Source organism: Nothobranchius furzeri, chromosome 10 (genome assembly GCF_043380555.1).
Source record: "Nothobranchius furzeri strain GRZ-AD chromosome 10, NfurGRZ-RIMD1, whole genome shotgun sequence".
Lineage (NCBI taxonomy): Eukaryota > Metazoa > Chordata > Actinopteri > Cyprinodontiformes > Nothobranchiidae > Nothobranchius > Nothobranchius furzeri.
Window position 1 is genome coordinate 31,423,126 of NC_091750.1, and position 23,065 is coordinate 31,446,190.

At 43.4% G+C, this 23,065-nt stretch overlaps 1 protein-coding gene across 7 annotated transcripts in view; it reads right to left on the reverse strand.

The window, feature by feature from the left end:
• LOC107390570 (neural cell adhesion molecule L1.1) overlaps positions 1-23,065 on the reverse strand; it is a 350,852-nt gene that overhangs the window by 314,668 nt on the left and 13,119 nt on the right. For 3 of the 7 annotated variants that reach the window (XM_070555506.1, XM_070555505.1, XM_070555507.1), the window contains exons 2-5: positions 22,760-22,819; positions 22,500-22,685; positions 9,570-9,584; positions 3,725-3,827 (exon numbers count right to left, since the gene is read on the reverse strand). In XM_070555506.1, the coding sequence (XP_070411607.1) occupies positions 3,725-3,827; positions 9,570-9,584; positions 22,500-22,632 (251 nt within the window). In that variant the 5' untranslated portion in view covers positions 22,633-22,685; positions 22,760-22,819. Of the gene's footprint in view, positions 1-3,724; positions 3,828-9,569; positions 9,585-22,499; positions 22,820-23,065 lie in introns of all 7 variants that reach the window. The other 4 variants (XM_070555510.1, XM_070555504.1, XM_070555508.1 and 1 more) reach the window with 2 other exon arrangements.

A 23,065-nucleotide genomic window follows, 5' to 3' on the forward strand; every position in this document is an offset into this window, starting at 1 on the left:
TACTCTACTTTAATTGTGCTCGTATGAGTGCTAATTGCTTTTGGATGTATAGTCTCTGAATGTTACGGGAGACTGCTGGAGGGATTAAAGTGCAGGCAGACCTTGCTTAAAGTTCATTGCTTCAACTGAAAATGGCTGGTTGGGCATCGGAGCCTGCTAATACTAGAAGAGCTAATGCTGAAGCTGATATGGATCATCTCTCTCCAGGCTTGGTTGAGAAGATTATGGCAGCGATTGAATAGCTGACCACAGAATTGGACATGCAATCATGTTATCTCTTATTTGACAGGATTTCCAAACTACCATTAGCTCTTTGTGGCCTGCTAATGCCCAAAATGCCAAGCGCCTTGAACAGCCTGTCACAGAGTGGAGCTCAGCTATTGTGGACCTGAAGGCTACAGTGAAGAAGTGTGTGGACCTGGAGGGTCAGAACCATCACCCCAAACTGGTGGGAATCGGAGAAGGAATCGAGGCAACCTGCAGCACTTCTGGAGATTCATAATAACTTAGGGTCTTCTTAACCTCTCCCACACAGTTATTTTTTCATTGTTTTTTTATTGATTATGTTTTGTGAGCCAGCTATCCATCCATCAATTTTAAGCCGCTTTTCCGGATAAATGTGCCAGCTATTAACTTACATTTCTGTGTGTGTAGTGAAGGAGTTCCTGGACTTGGAGGAAGCCCCAGAAGCAAAAGGACAGTTTGTTCTTTTTGTTGGCGAGCTTTATGGTCAACCTGTGATATATGCCTGTGTGCATGCACCAAAGTGAGACAACTCTACAGTATTAGTACGTTGTGCAAACATGGACAAAACTGTTGGCACCCTTCAGCCAATGAAAGAAAATCCTACAATGGTCACACAAATGTAACCAGTGAAAGTCAGACATTGCTATTCAACCATGCTTCAACAGAAATATTAAAGAAAATGAACTCATGGAACAGACATGGACAAAAATTAGTTGATTACAGCAATCAAACAGTTTCCGCACCAGGCAGAATTGTGCAGGTTTTGTAAGGCAAGGCAGCTTTACTTCTAGAGTACATTTCAAACACAGAAGCAATTCAATGTGCTTTACAATCATCAGGACATGATATGAAAACACATCGTCGTCGTCGTCTTCCTCCGCTTATCCGGGTCCGGGTCGCGGGGGCAGTATCCCAACTAGGGAGCTCCAGACCGTCCTCTCCCCGGCCACCTCCACCAGCTCCTCCGGCAGGACCTCAAGGCATTCCCGGACCAGATTGGAGACGTATCCTCTCCAATGTGTCCTGGGTCGACCCGGGGGCCTCCTGCCGGCAGGACATGCCCGAAACACCTCCCCAGGGAGGCGTCCAGGAGGCATCCTGACCAGATGCCCAAACCACCTCAACTGGCTCCTTTCGATCCGGAGGAGCAGTGGTTCTACTCCGAGTCCCTCCCGAATGTCCGAGCTCCTCACCCTATCTCTAAGGCTGAGCCTGGCCACCCTACGGAGGAAACTCATTTCGGCCGCTTGTATCCGCGATCTCGTTCTTTCGGTCATTACCCAAAGCTCATGACCATAGGTGAGGATTGGGACGTAGATCGACCGGTAAATCGAGAGCCTGGCTTTCTGGCTCAGCTCCCTCTTCCCCACGACAGATCGGCTCAACGTCCGCATCACTGCAGACGCCAAACCAATCCGCCTGTCGATCTCCCGATCCCTCCTACCCTCACTCGTGAACAAGACCCCGAGATACTTAAACTCCTCCACTTGAGGTAGGACTAATCCCCCGACCCGGAGTTGGCAAGCCACCCTTTTCCGGTCGAGAACCATGGTCTCAGATTTGGAGGTGATGATCCTCATCCCAGCCGCTTCACACTCGGCCGCGAACCTACCCAGCAAGAGCTGAAGGTCAGAGCTGGATGAAGCTTGGAGGACCACATCATCCGCAAAAAGCAGAGACGAGGTTCTCCTGCCACCAAACTCGACACATAAGAACACAAATTAAAATACACAGATAGAATTACAGTTTGGAGCTAAAAGAGAAGACCAAGTTACAGCACAGATTACAGTGGAGACGATGCAGCATAAGAAACAATTCATGTAAAGGCTGATGAGTACATTAGGGTGTTTAGTTGTGTTTTAAACAACTCTAATGTCTTTCCTTGAAGTCGCATTGATCAGATATACAATAAATAAATCAGTGGGCACGTCTGTTGCAGTCTGGGACTCCTTTCTTTCTCATGTGGAACAGCTAACTATGCACCAAGACTCTGTAAAGTGTGATAAGTGGGTAACTACTAAATAGGCATTTACTTATTTTCCCCTATTTTAGTTCTGTAGTCTTAGTGATTGCTTTTTTTGTTGCTTGTATTGTATTGTATTGTAACTGTTTTACTGTGTATTGCAATCATCATAAATAATCATCTTGGTTCAGTATAAATGTATTTAATTACTGAAATGACTTATTATGCTTTGGGTTAATAATAATAATTATTATGATAATCAGTAATGTGTGTTCAGTAAACCAGAAGGTCATTTGCACGTTAACCACCTCATGCAGAGGGTGAATCCAGGGTAAAGGTTAACCACCTCACATGTCTTTACTCCATAACATCAAGCTTTCTGATGCTGAGAGGGCGTGTTCTGAGGTTCTGTTAAAACCAAATCTCTGCAGCTGTAGTTCAATTCTTGAACCCACAAGAGGACGAGGGACGGCCGCCCAAGCCTCTACTAAGCTGTTCTGTCATGCCGATAGACTTGCTCCGAATAGACGCACCTGTTTCCAGCTGACGCAAAACTCCTTCAGAATTATTGATTTTGAGACGCAAATAGTTTCATCAGTCGTGTGACCCACGGAGACATCTCAGGACCGATTTGAGACGCACCGAGGTCTCCCTACCAACATCGTGCCCGGAGGAAACAATCTCCTGACATCTCGGATCCACGGAGGGTCTCCTGAACCGGGTGAGGTAGACATTGTCCGACAGATGGCGTCCGATGCTGTTCTCTAAGAAACAACTGAGTTAGCTGCAAAACAACTTTCCACCTAGAAGCGCTTCTCTCTCTGAAATAAATCTTCTGAGATAACATTCACACATCCAAACCTCGCATTCCACCTTAGTTTTCCATCCAGTCACAGGTTTGTTTTAATAAGTTTTAATATCAAGCTGTTCCAAATTGTCGGTTACAAATTGTCATTTCTTAATGGCCACCTTTAAAAATTGTTAGTAAAAAATTCTTAACTTTTTAGACCTGACTCTTCTTTGAAATGAAATACAGAATGGTGTATATTTGGTTTTTGAATAAGCAAAGATTCCTTTAAGGTTCTGATTCAATAAATAAACTTTTGCTATTAAATTTAATTATCTTAAATTAAACATTAATCTTTGGATTAAAATATAGACCAAGACAGTTAGTGTATGAACTTCTATCGACTGCATTAATATCCTAGATATTTGTGCATAAGTTCCTATGCTAATGTCCGATCTTTTCTCAGGATCTACCAAACTGAAGCAAACAGTGTTAAATCCTAGTATGTAGATGTGTCCATGCTACAGTATTTGAATACTCAATAAAGATATATTGATCAAAACAAATTCAGGCCGCAGAAAACAATTTAGGACAAACAAGAGAAAATATGAAATGAGACAGGGATTTCCTCTGATAGTATTAAGACTGTTTACTACCTTCCCAACAGAACTGCAGCACACACACATAAGCAGAGAGAGAGAGAGAAGGAGAGAGAGAGAGAGACCTACATGGGTGGAGGGTTTCCGGTGGCCTCACAGGGGAGCTTGATGTCCTCATGAGTCACGGCTGTGAATGCTGTGGGCACCTGTGTCAGCGTTGGAGGCATTGAGACTGAAAACACAAGCACAGACATAATATCAGCAGGAGTAAAGCCGGGCGTACACTGTGCGACTTTTTCACTTTTTTGAGCCGATTTTCCACTCGTGCGAGAATCCACGACATCGGGGCGAGTTTAACGCCGAGCGATCGTGTAGTGTACAGGGGGTTACGAGAGGCGATTAACACCACGTGACCAGCTACCGATCAGCAATCGTGAGGTCGCACGGACTTCTGGCGTGTTTAATATTTGGCTCGTCCCTCGTGAGGGTATCGCACTGTTGAAGCGGCGCTGCGACCCAAAATGTATCAGAACCGCTCACGGCGCATGCGCAATCCTGCATCAACACCGCTCACCCGCTATTTCCTTAATAACACACGCTGTTCGTTTTTGTTTCTACACGTTTTTTTTACTCACAAAGATTGTCAAGAAAGCGTGTTTGTCGTGTTCATGTCAAATTAAACTGATCACAAAACACAGATTTACTTTCTTTATTTGGTTTTCCTCATCCAGCCCCATAAATCCCTGTGTGTCCTCCTGCAGCACTCCCGAAGGACAACAGGCAAAACGAGACAAAACAGTCTGACGTGTTGAGTAAAAACTGCTATTTTTAGCATATTTTTAGGGCCGACGTGTTGCTACCAGACGTACAGTGTGAGCAGTCAGGTCGCATCCGAGAACTGGGTCGTGCAGTGTGAGCACATGACTCGTGAGATCTGCTCTGTGAGGAAGTCGTACAGTTTGAGCTGAAGCTGAGTGCTACGAGTGAAAAAGTCACACAGTGTACGCCCGGCTTAAGGCTTTCTACTAAGGGTGTCTGATATCATCTGCTGAAACTGGCTTTTACTTTTTTACACACCAAGTACATATACATGAAACTCGTCAGCTACTTCTCTCACTTATAATAAGAGTGATGGGTTAGGGGTTTCTTCTTTTATGAGAGGGAACAATGCAAATAATGGTATCAGTTTATACCTGTTACTAGGATTAAGAGTTAAACTATACTGGTACACCAGGTACTGGTACATCAGTTCAATTCAATTCAAGTTTATTTAAAAAGCGCCAAATCACGACAAGAGTCGTCTCAAGGACCTTCACGTAGTAAACATTACGATACAGGTCAGGTCATTAAGCCAATCAGTAACAAGTTTCCTATATAAGGAACCCAGCAGGTTGCATCAAGTCACCGACAAGTGTCAGTGACTATACAGCAATCCTCATACTAAGCAAGCAGTCAGCGACAGTGGAGAAGAAAACTCCCTTTTAACAGGAAGAAACCTCCAGAGAATCCTGGCTCAGTATAAGCAGCCATCCTCCACGACTCACTGGGGATGGAGAAGACAGAGCAGACACGCATGCATGCACGCACGCACGCACGCACACACACACACACACACACACACACACACACACACACACACGCATCACCTCCCATCTATGGCTACATTGTGATTTCTTAGTAAAAATTCTATTTGGTGAGAGATAGGGTTGGGCATCGAGCATCGATTGGAACTGGTTCCAACTGTTCATTTTACCCGGAATCGTTCAAAGTTTTTTATTTTGATTCCTAGTTTCGATTCCTAGAATGCCGACTGGAAGAGGAATTTGCGGCCGATCTCCGTGAAAAATAAACGTGATCTTCAAATTGTGATCAACGCTTTTCACACAAGCTGTGTGTGTGCAGCATGAGCCCCCCTCCCCCACCCGGATATAAACAAACGCGTCTGCTGAACTTTTACTCCGTAACGTGAACGTTAACTCCTGCAGCGTAGAGGAAACGTGTTAAATACGTCAACACGGTGGATTTAATAGAAGCTTTGAAGAACAAACTCTGGACGGTGTGAGGCGAGTTTGTCTCACTGCAGAAATAACAACACACACGGAGCGTCAGCAGTCAGACACAGCCAGCTACATTTAAGTTTCACTTCCTGTTGGGACTGCATGCTGCTGCAGCATGGAGGTGTAGTTCTCAGTCATCCTGGACATGATCATCCTGAGAGTTGTAGCTGAAAACAGCTGGACGTTTCTGGATATGTTGGAGACATTTAGCCTCTTATATTTTTCTACAAGAATATCTTGGTTTGTTTAATTTAAAAATGCATGGCATTGAAGGAATAAATGTGTGTTTATTCAACAAGAATTTCTGCATTTAGTGAACGCAAAAAATATGACATTGAAGCCCAAATTTCTTTGGTAGCCTTCCAGGATCATTTTAATTAGGTGCAGGGGCGGAGCTATGGGTGGGCCAATTTTAGTGTCTTATCATATTTTAGGGAAATCGATTGTCATCTTGATTGGTTTCCAACTGCTTCTGCTAAGATTTTCTTGATCAAGCTCACGTTCACTATGGTGAGTGATTTCATTGATCACCAGCTGCCTAAGGTCAAAAGTGACTACTCCCTCCTTTGCAAAGCTTTGAGGGAAGAATTCTCAGGTACAGCATGGTCAGCAGGTTTGAAACTTGCATGTCAATCAGGCATATTCCCTCGGAGGATCCAGGTGTGCTATTTTAGCTTTTTCTGTGCTTTCTTTGATCATTGAAATAAACTAGGTTTGGAGGAAAATAGTGACTTTAAAGAACAATTCCTCGAGAATCTGCATCCTTCAATCAGCAAGCATATGGGTGTCATTGATATTGAAAAAGCTACCATGAAACAACTCAAAGAAATGGCAGGTAATGTGTTCAGAAGGACTATCCAGTGCATCATTGACCCCTTTAAAGTCCTCTGTAGGTCCGGCTTTCCATGCCAACACCTTTCTTTTGGGCCCAAGAGACCCATCTGAAACCGGGGCTCAAGACGCTCTGACACGAGCATCTCCAAAATCACAGTCCATGAAGCAGTATCTGGAGTTGAACTATCCGAAACATTCTCGCTTCAAACACGCCCCCTTTGCTAGCCCACTTTCGGCACATTGGTGCTTGTGGATGGAGTCTCAAAGGGCGGGGGGTTGTCCCTCTCAGCTGAACGCCGCCCTCGCCCTAACCTTTATTCTCTGCGCCGCAACCCATGCTGACCACAGCCTTGCTACTCCAAGGTCAAGAGCTGGGTCCGGTAGCATGTCCTGCACTCTGCTCTGAGCTCTGTCCTTTGTTACTTTTTAAGAGCCTCACCAAAGGCTAAGGAGGTTCTACTCATCCATTCCGCAGACCAAAGTACGTATCACTCCGCCATAACAAGTTCTCAATCATTTGAACCTGTCCTAACAGTGTGTCCCGTAGCACCTGTGGCCCCAGTGGGGTCTTGAGAGGTCGTGTCCATCAGTACCGGTCTTCGACCATCTTCTGTACCTGTCAGCGGGTCAGGTCATGCTTTCTCGCTGGACAAACCTGAGAACCCTGCTGGATACTTCAATGTCTGTTGACCTCTGACATTGCTGAGGAAGGCTGTGGAAAATAACCTTTGCATTCCATGGCCTTCCAAAAGTCAATGCTGTATAATACTAGTATACTAGAAAAAGGGCTGCCAGAACGGCCTATTTTGCAGACATCATCGAAACAAACTCCAAGAATCCCAGGATTCTCTACAAAACACTAAACTCTGTTCTGGTGTATCAGGAGCACAGCTCCATGTCTCCTACAGCTGCTGGAAACTCTGAAGATTTTCACAGATTCTTGGTTCATAAAGTATCAGGCATTAGAGCAGCTATTTCTGGTAACTCTGTTGACCCTGTTCCAGTTCCTCCATCACCACCCACCCTGAGCTCCCTCAATACTGTTTCATACTCTGAGCTGAGTAAGCTTGTTGCGAGGCAGAAGCCATCTGGCTCTCCACTTGATGTTCTACCACCTCGTCTCTGGAAGGCTGCCTTTCAGTGTCTTGGCCCTTCACTTGGTCAGATTATCAATGGGAGCCTCAGCACAGGTGTGGTCCCAGCTGCTTTGAAAGCAGCAGTTATTCAGCCGACCCTGAAGAAACCTGGTGCTGATGTCTCTGTGTTAGAAAATTACAGGCCTATCTCTACCCTGCCCTTTACATCTAAACTACTTGAGAAAGTCGTTTATCAGCAGCTGGTCTCACATTTAGCCGACTCTGATCTGTTTGAGGTTTTTCAATCAGGGTTCAGGTCTGGCCATAGCACAGAGTCTGCTCTACTGAGGGTCCTAAATGACATCTATCTATCACTAGATCAGGGTACATCTGTGGTGCTTCTGTTGTTAGATCTGACAGCAGCCTTCGACACAGTTGACCACGCGATTCTTGTCGATCGCTTGGAACGATGGGTTGGGATCAAAGGGTCTGCTCTGGACTGGTTTAGATCGTATCTCCACAACAGGACATTCTGTGTTAAACTGGGTGATGTTTTTTCATCTTGGGAGGGGCTCCGGTGGGGGGTCCCGCAGGGGTCGATCCTTGGTCCACTTTTGTTTGCCATTTATCTGCTACCTCTGGGGTCAATCTTTTGTAAACTTGGCCTATCATTCCATCTCTATGCTGACGATTGCCAGATTTACTCTCCATTGTGTCAGGAGAAAGGTCACTCTATCCAGTCCTTTGTGTCCTGTCTTAACGAGGTGAAGTCTTGGCTAATGGCCAACGTTCTACATCTGAATGAGGGAAAGACAGAGCTCATTGTTTTTCACCCCAACAGCAGGAATGTGGGTCGTTATGTTGATCTTGGCCCTCTTTCTCCATACTCAAAACCAGTTGTTACCAGTTTGGGGGTGAAACTTGATGCAGGACTTAAATTTGAGGCTCACATCAACTCAGTGATCCGGTCCAGTTTCTTTCACCTGAAACGCCTTGCAAAAATCAAGCATATGTTGTCAAGAGCCCACCTGGAGCGGGTACTGCATGCCTTTGTTATTTCTCGGCTTGACTACTGCAACTCTCTATATGCAGGGTTGTGTCAGTCAACACTGCGTCACCTACAGGTTGTGCAGAACAGCGCAGCCAGGTTCCTGACTGGGACCAGGAAACGGGACCACATCAGTCCGGTTCTGGCCTCCCTGCACTGGTTTCCAGTTTGCTATCGCTCACAATTCAAAATCCTCGTCTTTGTTTATAATTTCTTCCAGGGTGGTGCTCCCCACTATCTAGCCACACTCCTGAACAGACATTCCCCATCACGCGCTCTGCGCTCCTCGGACCAAGGCCTGCTCGCTGTCCCTCGTTCTAGGTGTCGTACTCGCGGGGACCGGGCTTTCTCAGTCCTAGCACCGTTACTCTGGAACCAGTGGCCACCCTCAGTTAGGCTGTCCCCATCTCTGTCAGTCTTTAAGAGTCGCCTAAAAACACACCTCCTCCGCTTGGCGTTTGCTGAACATGTTTGATTTTGGCCCTCTATTATGTTGAATTTATTTCACAGTTTTCATTGGTTCACTCTATCCATTGTTTCACACATTTGTCCTGTACCAGAATGTTTCACCTATTTTGTAATTTGTATTTTGTAATTTGAATTGCTTTTATTTTTGATTTATTCAATATATTTACTTTCCACTGAACCATGTTCAGTGCTATGGAATTTCTGACAGGGTTGCGGAAGGCGCTTTATAAATAAGGCTTTGATTGATTGATTGATTGATTCATTGATTCGTTGATTGATTGATTGATTGATTGATTGATTGATTGATTGGTTGGTTGATTGATTGATTGATTGATTGATTGATTGATTGATTGATTGATTGATTGATACCTACATTTAGAAAATGTATAAGGCGATCTTGGGTCTCAGCACAACTTGCATCTTACAAACAGACAACAAACTGGAACTGGTATCAACATTCAACACAGCATAAACAATATAAAAACACTTACTGTTTGGTGAAACATCTGTCCTCAGAGAAGCAGTTAAAAGAGGAAAGACATATTTAAATCATGCACTCATTAGTCTGAACTGTGGTTGATAGTTAGAAAATCACATAAACAATGTAAGGAAAAACTGAGCCAACCTTCTTTTCAAGAATCAGCCATGGGCCGCTGATCAAAATATTGATTACTTCAACAAATTATGAGTAAGAGTAAGAATTCTTTATTGTCATGGAACATGGAACATTTCATTGGAACCTCACAGCTTACAGGCATAGATTCATTCAGAATACGATAAAATACCATTAAAAGTTGCACACTATTTTTGAGATACCGAAAATAAACACATTTGGGCACTGATCTCACTGGTTCTCATCTGAGAGGTTTTGTCAATTCTGACTGGAATATAGAAGGGTAAAGCTTATAGCACATACATGTCTCTGCTGGTAAAACCATGAGCTCCTCAGCATCACCTATCGTCATCAACATTTACATGGAGGAAGTGGAAACCAAAGCATTGAAACTCCTACAGTGAAACAACACAGAACCACTGGTTCAGGTATGTGGACGACACATGGGTCAGAATTCTTACGAAGAAAGTAGAAGACTTTACCAAGCACCTTAATGCTGTGGACAAGAACATCAAGTTCACCAAACAACTGCCCTTCTTGGACCGTGCTGTACAAATTGAACTGTTGCAAGCCCGAGCAACCAGTCAAGACTTAGAAACAGTGGTCAGAGACAAGGGTCACACAAGGGTCAAGAGGACAAGAGTTCAGGACTTGCTGGTGAGGACAGAACTAGGCAAAGGGTCAAAAGACAAGCTGTCTTCTCTAGATCCACCCATGGACACACCCCTGGGCCCGCCCCTAACTCCACCTCTGGCGGGAAAAGAAGGAATGGCATGGAGTGAGGAGAAGTCCAGCTGGACCCAGGAGCTCTCAGGAATGCTGGAAGAAGATCTACAATTTGCTACCAATATGAAGATTTATGACCTGTGCTCTCATTCCAGGAGTGCAGCATGTATCTTTTGTGCCCTCATGTGAATACTGCATGTAGTGAAATGATACTAAATGTCTTAGGTAGAGCTAAAAAAGTGTATCTGGTAAATGACCCCTTGACCTAAACTGTCAGGAGAGAATGACTTGTGACTCTTGCATTGTTTAGAGCAGTCTCAGAAATGATATAAAAGGATGCAGCTCAGATCGAGCAGGGGTCTTGGGCTTGGTTCTTGGGGAGATTCTGAGAAGACAAGAGCTGGTGTAAACTGACACTTATTTAATCATTTTGAACTAATTCCTCCGTGGGGGATAGTAGTTGTTTTTCACTTTACCCATTTTTGTATTTTGATTTTGTAATAAACCTTTTTTGAAAAAGAAACATAATCCTGATTCTTTCAGGTTTTCTCTAAAGCTTCACGTTTGGGGCCCTGGCCATAATTTGCACAGAGGTAAGCATGTCGAAGATCGGTCTCTGAATTATCAGGACTTACTTTACAGTTTATAACAGAATAATATAAAGAAACCTTAAGATAAGGGAAGTTTTAATTTCCCCCTCCTTGCGAGTAACGAGTTGTCTTAAGGGCGATAAAAGCAAAATATTCGAGGTTATTTTGGCTCTGATTGCAGGTTGAAAAAGTCTCTAATCAGCTGGAAGGTTGGATTAATAAATAAATTGATAAACTTATGATAGCCTGATCAACTAGCATAAATCATTTTATAGTTGCCAACCTCCAACACAAGCTGTTAGAGGCGCAATTAATTCCGGGTAGCCCAAACAATTGCTGAGAGGCTTGGCTTGCCTCCAGACTTCTCTCTAGTATCTTAACCAAAAGGTAACGAGTTTAAAAGAAGTGTAGCACTCTGGGGCTGGCTATTCGTGCAAGTCATTTCACCTTTAAAATAAAAGACAAGATTCTAATTAGATAGTCCAAACCCGGATCTAGTACGATTATACTCGTCGATACACCCCCGAACCCTGATGGATGCACCGTCTCATAAGTTCTAACGGAACTGGGTTTTAAAGGAACCGGTAAATGGGACGGGCACGCGACAGAACAAGATGGAAGTCTCAGCGTTGAAGTCTACAGGAAGCCAGCTCACACAGACCAGTATCTGCATTTGGACTCACATCACCCACTGGAGCACAACATGTCAATCATCAGGACTAAAGTCAGTTTGACTAGCACTGCCTCCCGTGGGGATTTTGAGGAGGATTCTCATTGCATCATTGTATGCCACTTGTAACCTGTGCAAGCTAGACTTTTTAGACCACAGATGTGCAGTATATAGTAGTGGGCAGTATGCTTTAAATAATGCCACTTTAACAGGTGTGGAACAACAGCTGAATTTCCATGCAATGGCATTTGCTTGCACATATAGCTTGCAGCACTGCCTGTAAATATCTTCATCGTCGCTCATAATAATAATAATAATAATACATTTTATTTCTAAGCGCCTTTCAGGACACCCAAGGTCTCTTTACAGAAAACACGTAATAAAATACAATAAAACAATAATAAAACCCAAACAAGAAAAAACAAAGAGAGAAACAGTTCAATAAAATCAGAGGTTGTAGGCAGATTTAAACATGTGTGTTTTGAGTTTTGATTGGAAAAGGGTAAAACTGTCGATGTTCCTGATGTCTGGGGGAAGTGATTTCCAGAGACGGGGAGCAGAGCGGCTGAAATCTCTGCTCCCCATGGTAGCGAGACGGGCAGAAGGAACCGCAAGATGGATGGAAGAAGATGATCTGAGTGAACGGGATGGGGTGTGAATACTTATAAGGTCTGAGATATATGGAGGAGAGAGGTTGTGGATAGCTTTGAAGGTATGGAGGAGAATTTTGAAGATGGACCTGAATTTAACTGGGAGCCAGTGAAGCTGCTGGAGAACCGGGGTGATGTGGTGAAAGGAAGGGGTTCTGGTGATAATACGGGCTGCTGAATTCTGAACCATTTGCAGTTTATGAAGGAGTTTGTTGGGGAGACCATAAAGAAGTGAATTGCAATAGTCGATACGGGAGGTGACGAGGCTGTGGACGAGAATGGCGGCAGTGTGAGGGGTCAGTGAGGGACGGAGACGGTTAATGGAACGTAGATGGAAGTATGCTGACCGAATTAAGTTATTAATGTGAGTTTGAAAAGAAAGTGAGCTGTCAAGAATGACACCCAGACTCTTGACGTGAGGGGAGGGGGAGACTATGGCGCTGTCAATAGTTAAAGAAAAGCTGTCAGATGTTGAGAGGGTGGAGTTAGTGCCAACTAGAAGAAGTTCAGTTTTATTGCCGTTGAGTTTGAGGAAATTAGAGGTGAACCATGATTTAATTTCAGAGAGGCAGAGTGTAAGGGAGGATGGTGGGAGAGTTGAGTTGGGCTTACTGGAAATGTAGAGCTGGGTGTCATCCGCAAAGCAGTGAAACTGGATATTGAATTTGCGGAAGATTTTGCCGATAGGGAGGAGATATACTATGAAGAGGAGGGGCCCCAGGACAGAGCCCTGGGGCACACCTGACTTGACTGGGGAGGGTTCTGAGGTAAAGGATTTTAACTGGATGAACTGAGTGCGGCCAGTAAGGTAAGATTGAAACCAGCGGAGGGGGGTGTGAGTGATGCCTAAGGAAGAGAGTCTATTGAGGAGGATGGGATGAGAAATGGTGTCAAAGGCCGCATTCAGATCGAGGAGAATGAGAATAGAGATTAAACCAGAATCAGCAGCAATGAGTAGGTCGTTAGTGATCTTGATGAGAGCTGTTTCTGTGCTGTGGTGGGGACGGAAACCCGACTGAAACTGTTCATAAAGGTTATTGCAGGTGAGATGTGAATGGAGCTGAGATGCAACAGTTTTCTCAAGGACTTTGGAAATGAAGGGAAGATGGGAAATGGGACGGAGGTTATTGAAATCATTGGGATCTAAACCAGGTTTTTTTTAGAATAGGGCTGACTGAAGCGGATTTGAATAGGGAGGGGACCATACCAGAGGATAGTGAGGAATGAATAATGGCCGTTATAAAAGGGAGCAGAGAAGAAAGGCAGGATTTAACTAAAACTGTTGGAATAGGGTCCAGTTGACAGGTGGAAGGTTTGGATTTGGTGATGTAATCTAATATTTCTGAGGGATGGGAAAGTTCAAAGGAGGAGAACTGAATGGTGGTTTCAAATAAATCAGGAGAGGGATTGGCTGTGATAAAGTGTACAAGATATTTTATCTTTTCACAGAGTGCAAGACTGTTGCTGGACAACTTAAACACAGGAAAATTAAGCCTTTTATCCTGGGTGTAGATTAGAACAACACTTTTGCTCGACTTGTATTTTAAATCATATTCCATTCCATACCCAGTACTAACATCTAGGAGCTGCTGCAGTCCTGCACTACTTGGACTAAAAACTACGAGGTCATCCGCATACATAAGGTGATTAATCAAAACATCACCTATCAAACAGCGCCCAGATAGCTCATCAACAAATAAGTTGAACCAAACAGGAGATAAATTTCCACCCTGCCTGACCCCATTGGACACACTAAAGGGATCAGAAATACTCCCACCCTATTTAACATGCATCTTCTGGTGGGCATACCAGTAGGCAAGCACTCTCACAACACCTCCAAGCACACCCCTTTGCTGTAATTTGGTAAAAAGCTTTTTTATGATTCACTCGATCAAACACTTTGGAGACATCAATAAAACTCATGAGAATAGTAACATTTTTTGACCTTTATAGTTTCACTATTTCCTTAAGAGCATAGACACACATGTCCGTACCAACTGACTATCAGGGGAAAATAAATACTCACTCTATCCAAGACGATTCTTTCCATGACCTTAGATAAAACACTAGTCAATGCAATGGGTCTATAGTTGGGCAACCAGTTTTTCCCGCCTTTTACTTAATTATTGGAACAAGCAATGTGGTCATCATTGTATTAGGAAGTATGCCGTGAGACATAAATCCAGTAAAACAGATTGCTAATAAGGGAGCAAGCCTGGGACTAGCATATTTCAAATGCTCTGCTGTGACTGAATCCATGCCACATGCTTTACTGTTAGGTAATTTCTGCACAGCATCATATCCCTCATTTTACAAAATATTTATGGACTCATCTCTAATGACAGAATCTACCACATATGGGTCATTATTTAAGCAATTATAGAGGGAACTATAGTAGGGATGCACCGATGGATCGGCATTTGATCGTAATTGGCCGATAGCGCCCCTATCGGTTTTGATCGAAATTTTCAAAATAGATCAAAGCAAACCTATCAGGTAGGGTTGTCACGGTAACCAGTGTAGCAGTAAACCCCAGTAAAAAAAGTTGACAATAATAATAACCGTCTTGTTTTTTAAAAAACTATATTATCTTGGTGGATTACCGTGGCTGCGGTGTAGGCGCGTGACCCTTACCAGCCACCGTATCATCGGCTGAAGTTGCCGGCGGCACATGCGCGCTTTGTTGTTTAAAACCAAAACTTTCTTGAAGCTAAAGCTGAAATAATGGTCAAAGAAGGAGACGGCAGTGCTCAGGACATTTATTATCCCTCAAAGAAGACAAAGTGGGAAGTACGGGCATCTTTTAGATATGTGAAGAATGCTGAGGGACAGTTGATAGAAGACGGCTGTCCTGTTTGCAGCAGGTGCAGAAAAAGTGTCTGTGAAAGGCAACAACGCTTCAAATCTCATGACACATCTGCGTGACCATCACCCACAACTCTACAGTCAACGCAAGGCAAGCTAACGTTAGCGTTTTAGCTAAAATGCGTGATCCGAGGATTTGGGTTGAGGGAGAATGCAACGAGTCGCTATATAAAGCAGCCGCAGCGCCGCTACCTGCATATAAACCGTGTCGCGGACACCCCCATGTTGAAATGACGCTATGCATTACGGGGCTCCCAGGGGCCGATAAGAGTTGGTCTCTCTCCGAGAATAATTATGAATTTAACAACGATTACTGCCTGATGACATTTTCCCACATCTGCAAAGCTCACTGGAAGGACACAAACCGAGGACAATATTTTCCTGATATAGGGTTTATTACTCAAGTAAGGGTAAAAAAGTATCTGATTAGAAGGCTACTTGAGTACTGAGTATCATCTGATCTAATATTGTTAAAATGGTGACATCAAACAGACATAAAATAAGAAGTTATGGGCAAATATTGGTATTTTAAAGACTAAAGGGAAAAAATGTAAACAAATAAACAACATAATTTTAGGCAAAATTTAGACACAAACTGAGGACAATATTTCCTGACATTCAGGGTTTATTTAATTGTGTGGAAATGTAGCACGTTTAAAAAAAATACCGCAATAATACCGAAACCCGTGGTAATTTTGGTCACAATAACCATGAGGCTAAATTTTCACACCGTGACAACCCTAATACAGACCATTTTAGATTAGGTTACATTTCCCAGATTATGTAGTTTGTAGCACTCATTATAATGTTGTAGAAAATTTCTGGCCAATCCACGTGATCGGTATCGGTGATCAGCATTCTTTGATATCGGTATCGGTGATCGGCAGCAAAAAACCTGATCGGTGCATCCCTAAACTATAGTGCTGTCTCCATAGCTCTGCAATCATTACCTCTCCAGAAAGTCCTCCAACTGTATAAGGAAGGAGAGGTTTACGATTATTGAGAGACCTCACCTCTTTCCAAAAGCCAGAGAAATTGTTTCCCATTAGTTTTTTTGCCAAACAGTCAGCTCTCATAGCTTGCTAGGAATGCCTAGATATGAAACGAACAGCATGCTTATACCTAGCTTTAGCTTGCTTTTTATTTTCTAGCTCAGGGCACTGTCTAGGTCGTCCAGCTAGGACCCATAGTCTATAAGTTTCACTAGCCTCAGCATGATAGATCCACTAGGATAAATACAATAAAGTTTATCTCTCACCAAATAGAATATTTACTAAGAAATCACAATGTAACCATAGAAACACTACTTGGTGTGTGTGTGTGTGTGTGTGTGTGTGTGTGTGTGTGTGTGTGTGTGTGTGTGTGTGTGTGTGTGTGTGTGTGTGTGTGTGTGTGTGTGTGTGTGTGTGTGTGTGTGTGTGTGTGTGTGTGTGTGTGTGTGTGTGTGTGTGTGTGTGTGTGTGTGTGTGTGTGTGTGTGCTCTGTCTTCTCCATCCCCAGTGAGTCGTGGAGGATGGCTGCTTATACTGAGCCACGATTCTCTGGAGGTTTCTTCCTGTTAAAGGGGAGTTTTCCTCTCCACTGTCGCTGCATGCTTGCTTAGTATGAGGATTGCATCAAGTCACTGACACTAGTCAGTGACTTGATGCAATTTGCTGGGTTCCTTATATAGGAAACATTATTTCTGATTGGCTTAATGAACTGACCTGAATTGGAATGTTTATTATGTGAAGTGCCTTGAGACGACTCTTGTCGTGATTTGGCGCTGTATAAATAAAATTGACTTGAATTTTATTGAATTGAGTGATACGAGGCTACATGCTCATTCCATCCAGGTCTCCTGTGATGCTTTTTGCTGCATCCATGCTGTTTATGGTAAGGTTTGCCTCCCTCAATCAGAGCTGCCACAATATCATCATACATGGTGCAGAGGCTATGCTTGTGCTTCTCATCTAGACAGTGAACATCATTACAGTAAATAGCTTCTCTATGTAAATAAACAAACATTTTTTAGATATTGGTCAGTATTTACTTAATAGGTCATAAAATCCTCTTTATTGAGAGTTGACCAACTCACATTTGCAGAGCCGGTGCTAACAGATGCTTTGTTAAACCCAACGGATGTGGGCAGCTCGTCAAGATTTATAATAAAAGCTAGGGGTATATGGTCAGTGTTACGTCCCCAACAGGAGATGGTAAAATGTGAAGGACGGGGATAACATAAAAACTGGCAGGGGAGTTTAAAATGGGTTTATTTGTACAGAAAGGTATTAAAAACACAACAGATGGTGAGCATTATTAAGATAATGCTAAACAAAAATACTCTCAAAAAGGTTAACATTAAAAGAGCAGTTACCAACATTAAAAACACCTGGTTAAAACTTATGTTGAAAGTTTTACCGGAACAGAAGGTGTTTTAAAGGTAGCCGTTACAGTCCGTTAATGCACAACTGTACTCAACACACACATTCCCCAGAGCTGCATGTCCATCAGCAGTGCTGAAACAATGGTCAAACCATGATGTGGTATGCCAAGCTTCACTAATGTACGTATAAGTGTCCACAGGTAACAGAACTCTACTTGATAGAGTAAAGTTGTTCTCTGCACAAAATTGGGTAAAATGGTTAGCAAATAAAGAACTATTGTCAGCAATACCTGCGTTCATATCTCCTACAACATAAACACTGTAAGTACCACTGTCCTGTATAAAAGCATTAATAAAACCTGTAACAGAATGAAATGACTGTTTTCCACCTAAGTCATTTCCCCCTCTCCTCAGCAAGAACTAATCTGCATGAGATATTGCTCAAGGTCTCATGCATTTGCTTCTAAACTGTTTCGTATTTTCCAGCTCAAGAGAAGAATGAAGACAAAGAACTCTTTCTTTTTAATAGATCAAAGAACTCTATTTTTAATAAGCTAATCAAACAAAGTGTTAGTCAATAATAAAATGTGAACCAATTTGTGAAATGAAAATATTAATTACTTGAGATTATAATCCTACAGATTATAATAAGTAATGTAACTTTAAATCTTTCCACTAGAGACTGATTACACGTAGCGTTAAGACACATGACACATTGCTTTTACTGATCCAGTCAGAATCTTCCAGATCTGACGGATGCGTGGTTTTCGTGGTGCTTGGTAAATCTGTCATCTTTTCATTCGACCGTAAATCAAAACATCCAAATTATAAAACTATGCCCAAAGTTGTCGGAGTGGCCAATCCGTAACTTTCCTCTTCAGCCGAAAGAACCAACAACAAGCTGGATAAAATCTGCTGCTGTTCCACCTGCTGCAATGGTTCCTTTCAGAATAAAAGCTGAACCATCACGACCCCGTCTTTGGTCTTGTTAGATGCCAATAAACTGTCGTGACCCGGAAGTATCTCAAGACTGGTTTGAGTCGGCAACCGCTGCTTTTCCTACTGGCTTCGGTTCCAGAGAGGGTCAAGCTGGACCTCGACCTTCCTGATCTAACAGGGACTTCCGAAAGGGTAAGTAGGCCGACAGAATGGCGTCTTTATGTGTGTTATAAGTCTCCAAATCAAAGCTTAGCGTGAAAACATCATTTCTACTCCCATCAGAACTAATCGTTTCTCCGGATTTGCTGGTTCTGAACAACATTCCACACTACACCATTCTCCGTCTCATTTCACCTTAGTTACATCATACATTTAGTGTTTAAAGTGAGTCTAGTTATAATTTTAGTAATAAATCTTTAAACTTTTAAAACTTGACTCTCTTTCTTTTGTCTCTGAGTTAGTACGAAGTGGTTACATAATTCCTGCAATAAAAAGTTCCAATCTTCTGGTTAAAAGTACCCAAAGATCCATAAGATTGATTTCATGGTTTCTATGGAATCTCATGTCTTATGGTTAAATAATATGTAAATTTAATCGTTACAAACCCAACCTTTTAAGAAATTCTTCCTCATTCTCCCGAGATTCATAAGGAGTATAAATATTTAAAACAATAAAAGTATTACATTTATAAGCATATTGTATACCAATACACCAGTCCACATCAAGCCTGACAGGCTTAATCATATCATCAAGCCTTTCATCCCAGAGCACAGCGACCCCTCCTGGAATTCTGCCTCTGACTATGGACACTCCAAAAAAATTATCATTGAGTGCAGCTTTTCAAGATCCTGCTTAGCCATAAAAGTTTCTTGTAAACATAATATGTCACATTCTGTCAGCAAACTGTCCACCACAGAGCGTCGAGCTTGATCACCTGCACCCAGACCCAGATGCAGCCCATGGCAGTTGTAGGACAAAACCCTAAGTGACATATTTAAGATGACACAGAGTCACTGGATGGCACATTTACCTCCTTATCGGGAGGCACGGTACTGGAGCTAACAACTGCAATAGTGGCCTTACGTGGCTCAAGATATCGCCGAACTAGAGCCCCTTCAGGCCACAGCTCAGGAGCGTACATTTCCCCAACATCAATACATTCAGCTGTTACTTTTAATGAGCCAACCCTGCTGCGTGGATCATTCATTTTCTGACGTGACTACCCTGTGGAGTTTACCGTTAAGATACTCGGCAAGCCTTCTACATCCACGTCCGGAGAAAATTTCATAGCAAACACACTCACTAGTTTGGTCTTCACTGTTTTGATGGTACTCACAACTCCAGGACTGATGATAAGAGCAGGACCAGACCTTTTGCTCTGACCACCGGTATCAGGCCGTCCGCTCAAAGCTGCATCCATCGCCTTTGTCTTCCTTATTTTATTCCGAGACCGGCCATTTTTTACAACTTTACTCCAGCATGGAGAGCCAGGTGGATCCTTCACCACAGCAGCACCTCCCTCCTCATTTCCATCACGATTACAGAGCACCGGAGCAGGGCAGCTCTTGGCAGTATCACTCAATGTGTGCCCATCAGCCAGTCCAGTCAGTCTATCAGCTCTACTCTCCACTGTAACCCCTTCTTTCCACCAGAGCCGTCAGCAGCACGTTACTGCAGCAGCACGTCATAGCTGCTGATAGGAACCGCTGTGGTGCCGCGGTCAAGTGCCATCATTTGTGACTGTCTTTATACATAAGCCGGGCCTCTGAACCTGTGGGGAACGGTCAGGAATTTGACTCATTGTTCTCCACTGAGCAGCTCTATTGTGGGAACTTGCAGCTCTCCGGCACAATGGTCTCTGACCGGACCAGGCGCGTCAACAGAACCTTTTCCACTGGAGCCGTCAGCAGCTTGAGTCGGCCACGTCTCAGGAGCAGCATGTCGCGGCCCTTACGCACCGGTTCTATTTTCTACGCGCGACGCCTCTGAAACGGGTCAAGTTCGACATTTTTGGGGAAGTAAAGCCAGGAAATCGGATGCGGAAACGAAGCGAAGCTCCCTAGATCTTCAGAATAAAGAACGTACTGCCTTCCGGTTGCTTTACTTTTAAAAAAAGTTACTAACTGTGCGTCCCCGTGAGAAGTTATCACCTAGCTAGCGGTCTCCTTTGTTTTTCAGGTCCGTATTGGCGATTATAAAACGGACAGAACATAAAACACAAACCATGTTGTAGTTTTCTCCTGCTTGTTGTTGTGTTTACTGACGAAGTCACTCGTGTGACTTGGTGCTCGGTCGGTGACAGCTGCTCCCCTGCTGCTTCGCGTCTCGTGGGAAGGGCCAAGCAGCAGCTTACGCGAGCAAGACGTGCTGCTGACGGCTCCGGTGAGGGTTAGACCCTGATCACCATTTCTCACTCCCAGTGTCTCCACAACACGGTTATCCTGGCCACGGCGAGATTCAGTCTGTTTCTCTGGAGCATTCCTGGCAGCAGAACCCTCCAACCCTTCGTGCCGATTCTCCAATGCAGGCACTCGATGGTTAATTTCCATAATTTATTCATGCAAGCTGTCCTTAAATGCATACATTTTTATTCATGCATTATTTTTTCTAATTAATGATAATTAACACAATACATTTCCATTTATTCTAATGTATCTATGTATTTACTCATCAACTGGCCATGTATGACTCATCCTAGCCTGTCATCTAGAATCTTCTGTAACTATTCTGTAACTGGCAACACCCATCAAACACTGGAAGGAGACTGAGTCAGTTTTTGTCTGTAAAAAGGACTGCTGTACCCAACATTGACCACAGGATGTCATTCTTACATATTGCAGTGTCTTGATTGAATGGGATGTCATATCATCAGTCTCTTTTTGGTTGCAAAGTTAGTACACTGTTGTGTTTTAACTTTTTTGGCAATTTCAATCAATCATACTTGAATCATAAAGTGCTTTCCCTACAAAGAATGCCACTGCAATATAAAAAATGCAAAAATGCAATTGCTCTGTTTGGTTTTAAATCGTGTGACTTTTGTAGAGAACCTTTATCACACCAGATTTTGTAACGCAAAAGAAGAGACAAGTAACCCTTTTATCACATTGACGACATTTTGGATACTTCCGCTGAATTATATTTGTACAAGTATTTGCAAAATAACCATGTTTTTTCAAAGCTACTGATAGTTTTAAAATGTTAATGACAAGTTAAGCTTAATGGCTCCTTGCTCTGACCCCAAAATTCCACTTTCTCCGCTCCGGCACGAACTCCGCAGCAAAATCGGTCCCATTGTAGTCAATCAGGGCTGTTCCACTACTGCGGCCGTGCGCCGCCCGCCGTTCCACCATCCGGCAAAAATAGGATTGATTCTATTTTTGCCGGACGCCGGAGCACCTCCGCAGTCAATGGACAGAAATCACAACCACCCAACAGGAAAAGGAGCAAGCACAACTTCCGTTTTTCACAATAAATCGATAAACAAAAGGCGTTTTTTGTTTCATATGCACAGGTTTAACAACTTTTAACAACTATCAATGGCGGCTGAAGTTTAAATGCACAAAAGTAAGCCATAAATACAGTTTCTACTATCAAAGTAGTCACCCTGTTGATCCAAACACTGCTGATCTCTCAACACACATGATGGGCAGATTAAACAGTTCATGCCGATGCTTCTCCCACACAACGGGTGTTTGGATCTAACTTCCGCGTTTATTGCTCGGACTGTATCGCAAGATCTCGAAAATCCCGCGCATGCTTGTTTGCGCACCTCAGGTCTCCGCACCGGAGCAGAGCCGTTGTAGAGCGGGTACCAGTATAATGAGTTTGGAAGCGAGCGGCAGTGGAAAGCGGGGGTGGAGCGGAGCGGAGATAGTGGAATTTTGGGGTTAGTTTTCTACTGAACACTCAATGATTATGTAACTCATTCATATTAAAATTAACAGAACAATTAAAGCGTATAGGCAAGGGTGTCAAGAGATGTTACGCGTGGAGATATACTCACAGAGATCAGGGATGACTATTGCTCCTTGAGCAAACAGAGATGTGGTCAAGAGGAAGGTCATGAGGTGGAGGAGGGAAGAAGCAGTTGGATGTGACCCCCTGCAGCTCATCCAAATGTGCTGAGGAACACGCATCTTCTACCGTCTCATCAAAAGCGGCAGAAGACACTGCCACACACCACCCAGACCTGCACGATGGGGAGAATCTCTTCAGACCCGTCATATACTGTAGTTTAGACTTGGTGAGTGACTTCTTGCTCGCCTCTGACTTGGGCTGCTTGTCGCCTTTTACCAGCTTCACGGTGCCTTTTGCAGCATACAGCTGTAGATGGGGGGGGTGAGGGACAGGGTGACCACGAAAACATAAGAGGGATAAATGGGCAGGAGAATTCATGAGGGATGGGATAAGGGAGGAAATAGGAGCAAAAAGATCATTAATTTACTCCGCAAAAGTCACCAGAGCAAAAATAACATTCACAGAGAGAAATCATCTCATTAATACACAGAAAACTGCACAGCCTATGTTAAGATGTGTGATTGGAGATGGAAAATATGTGACAATGCTGCC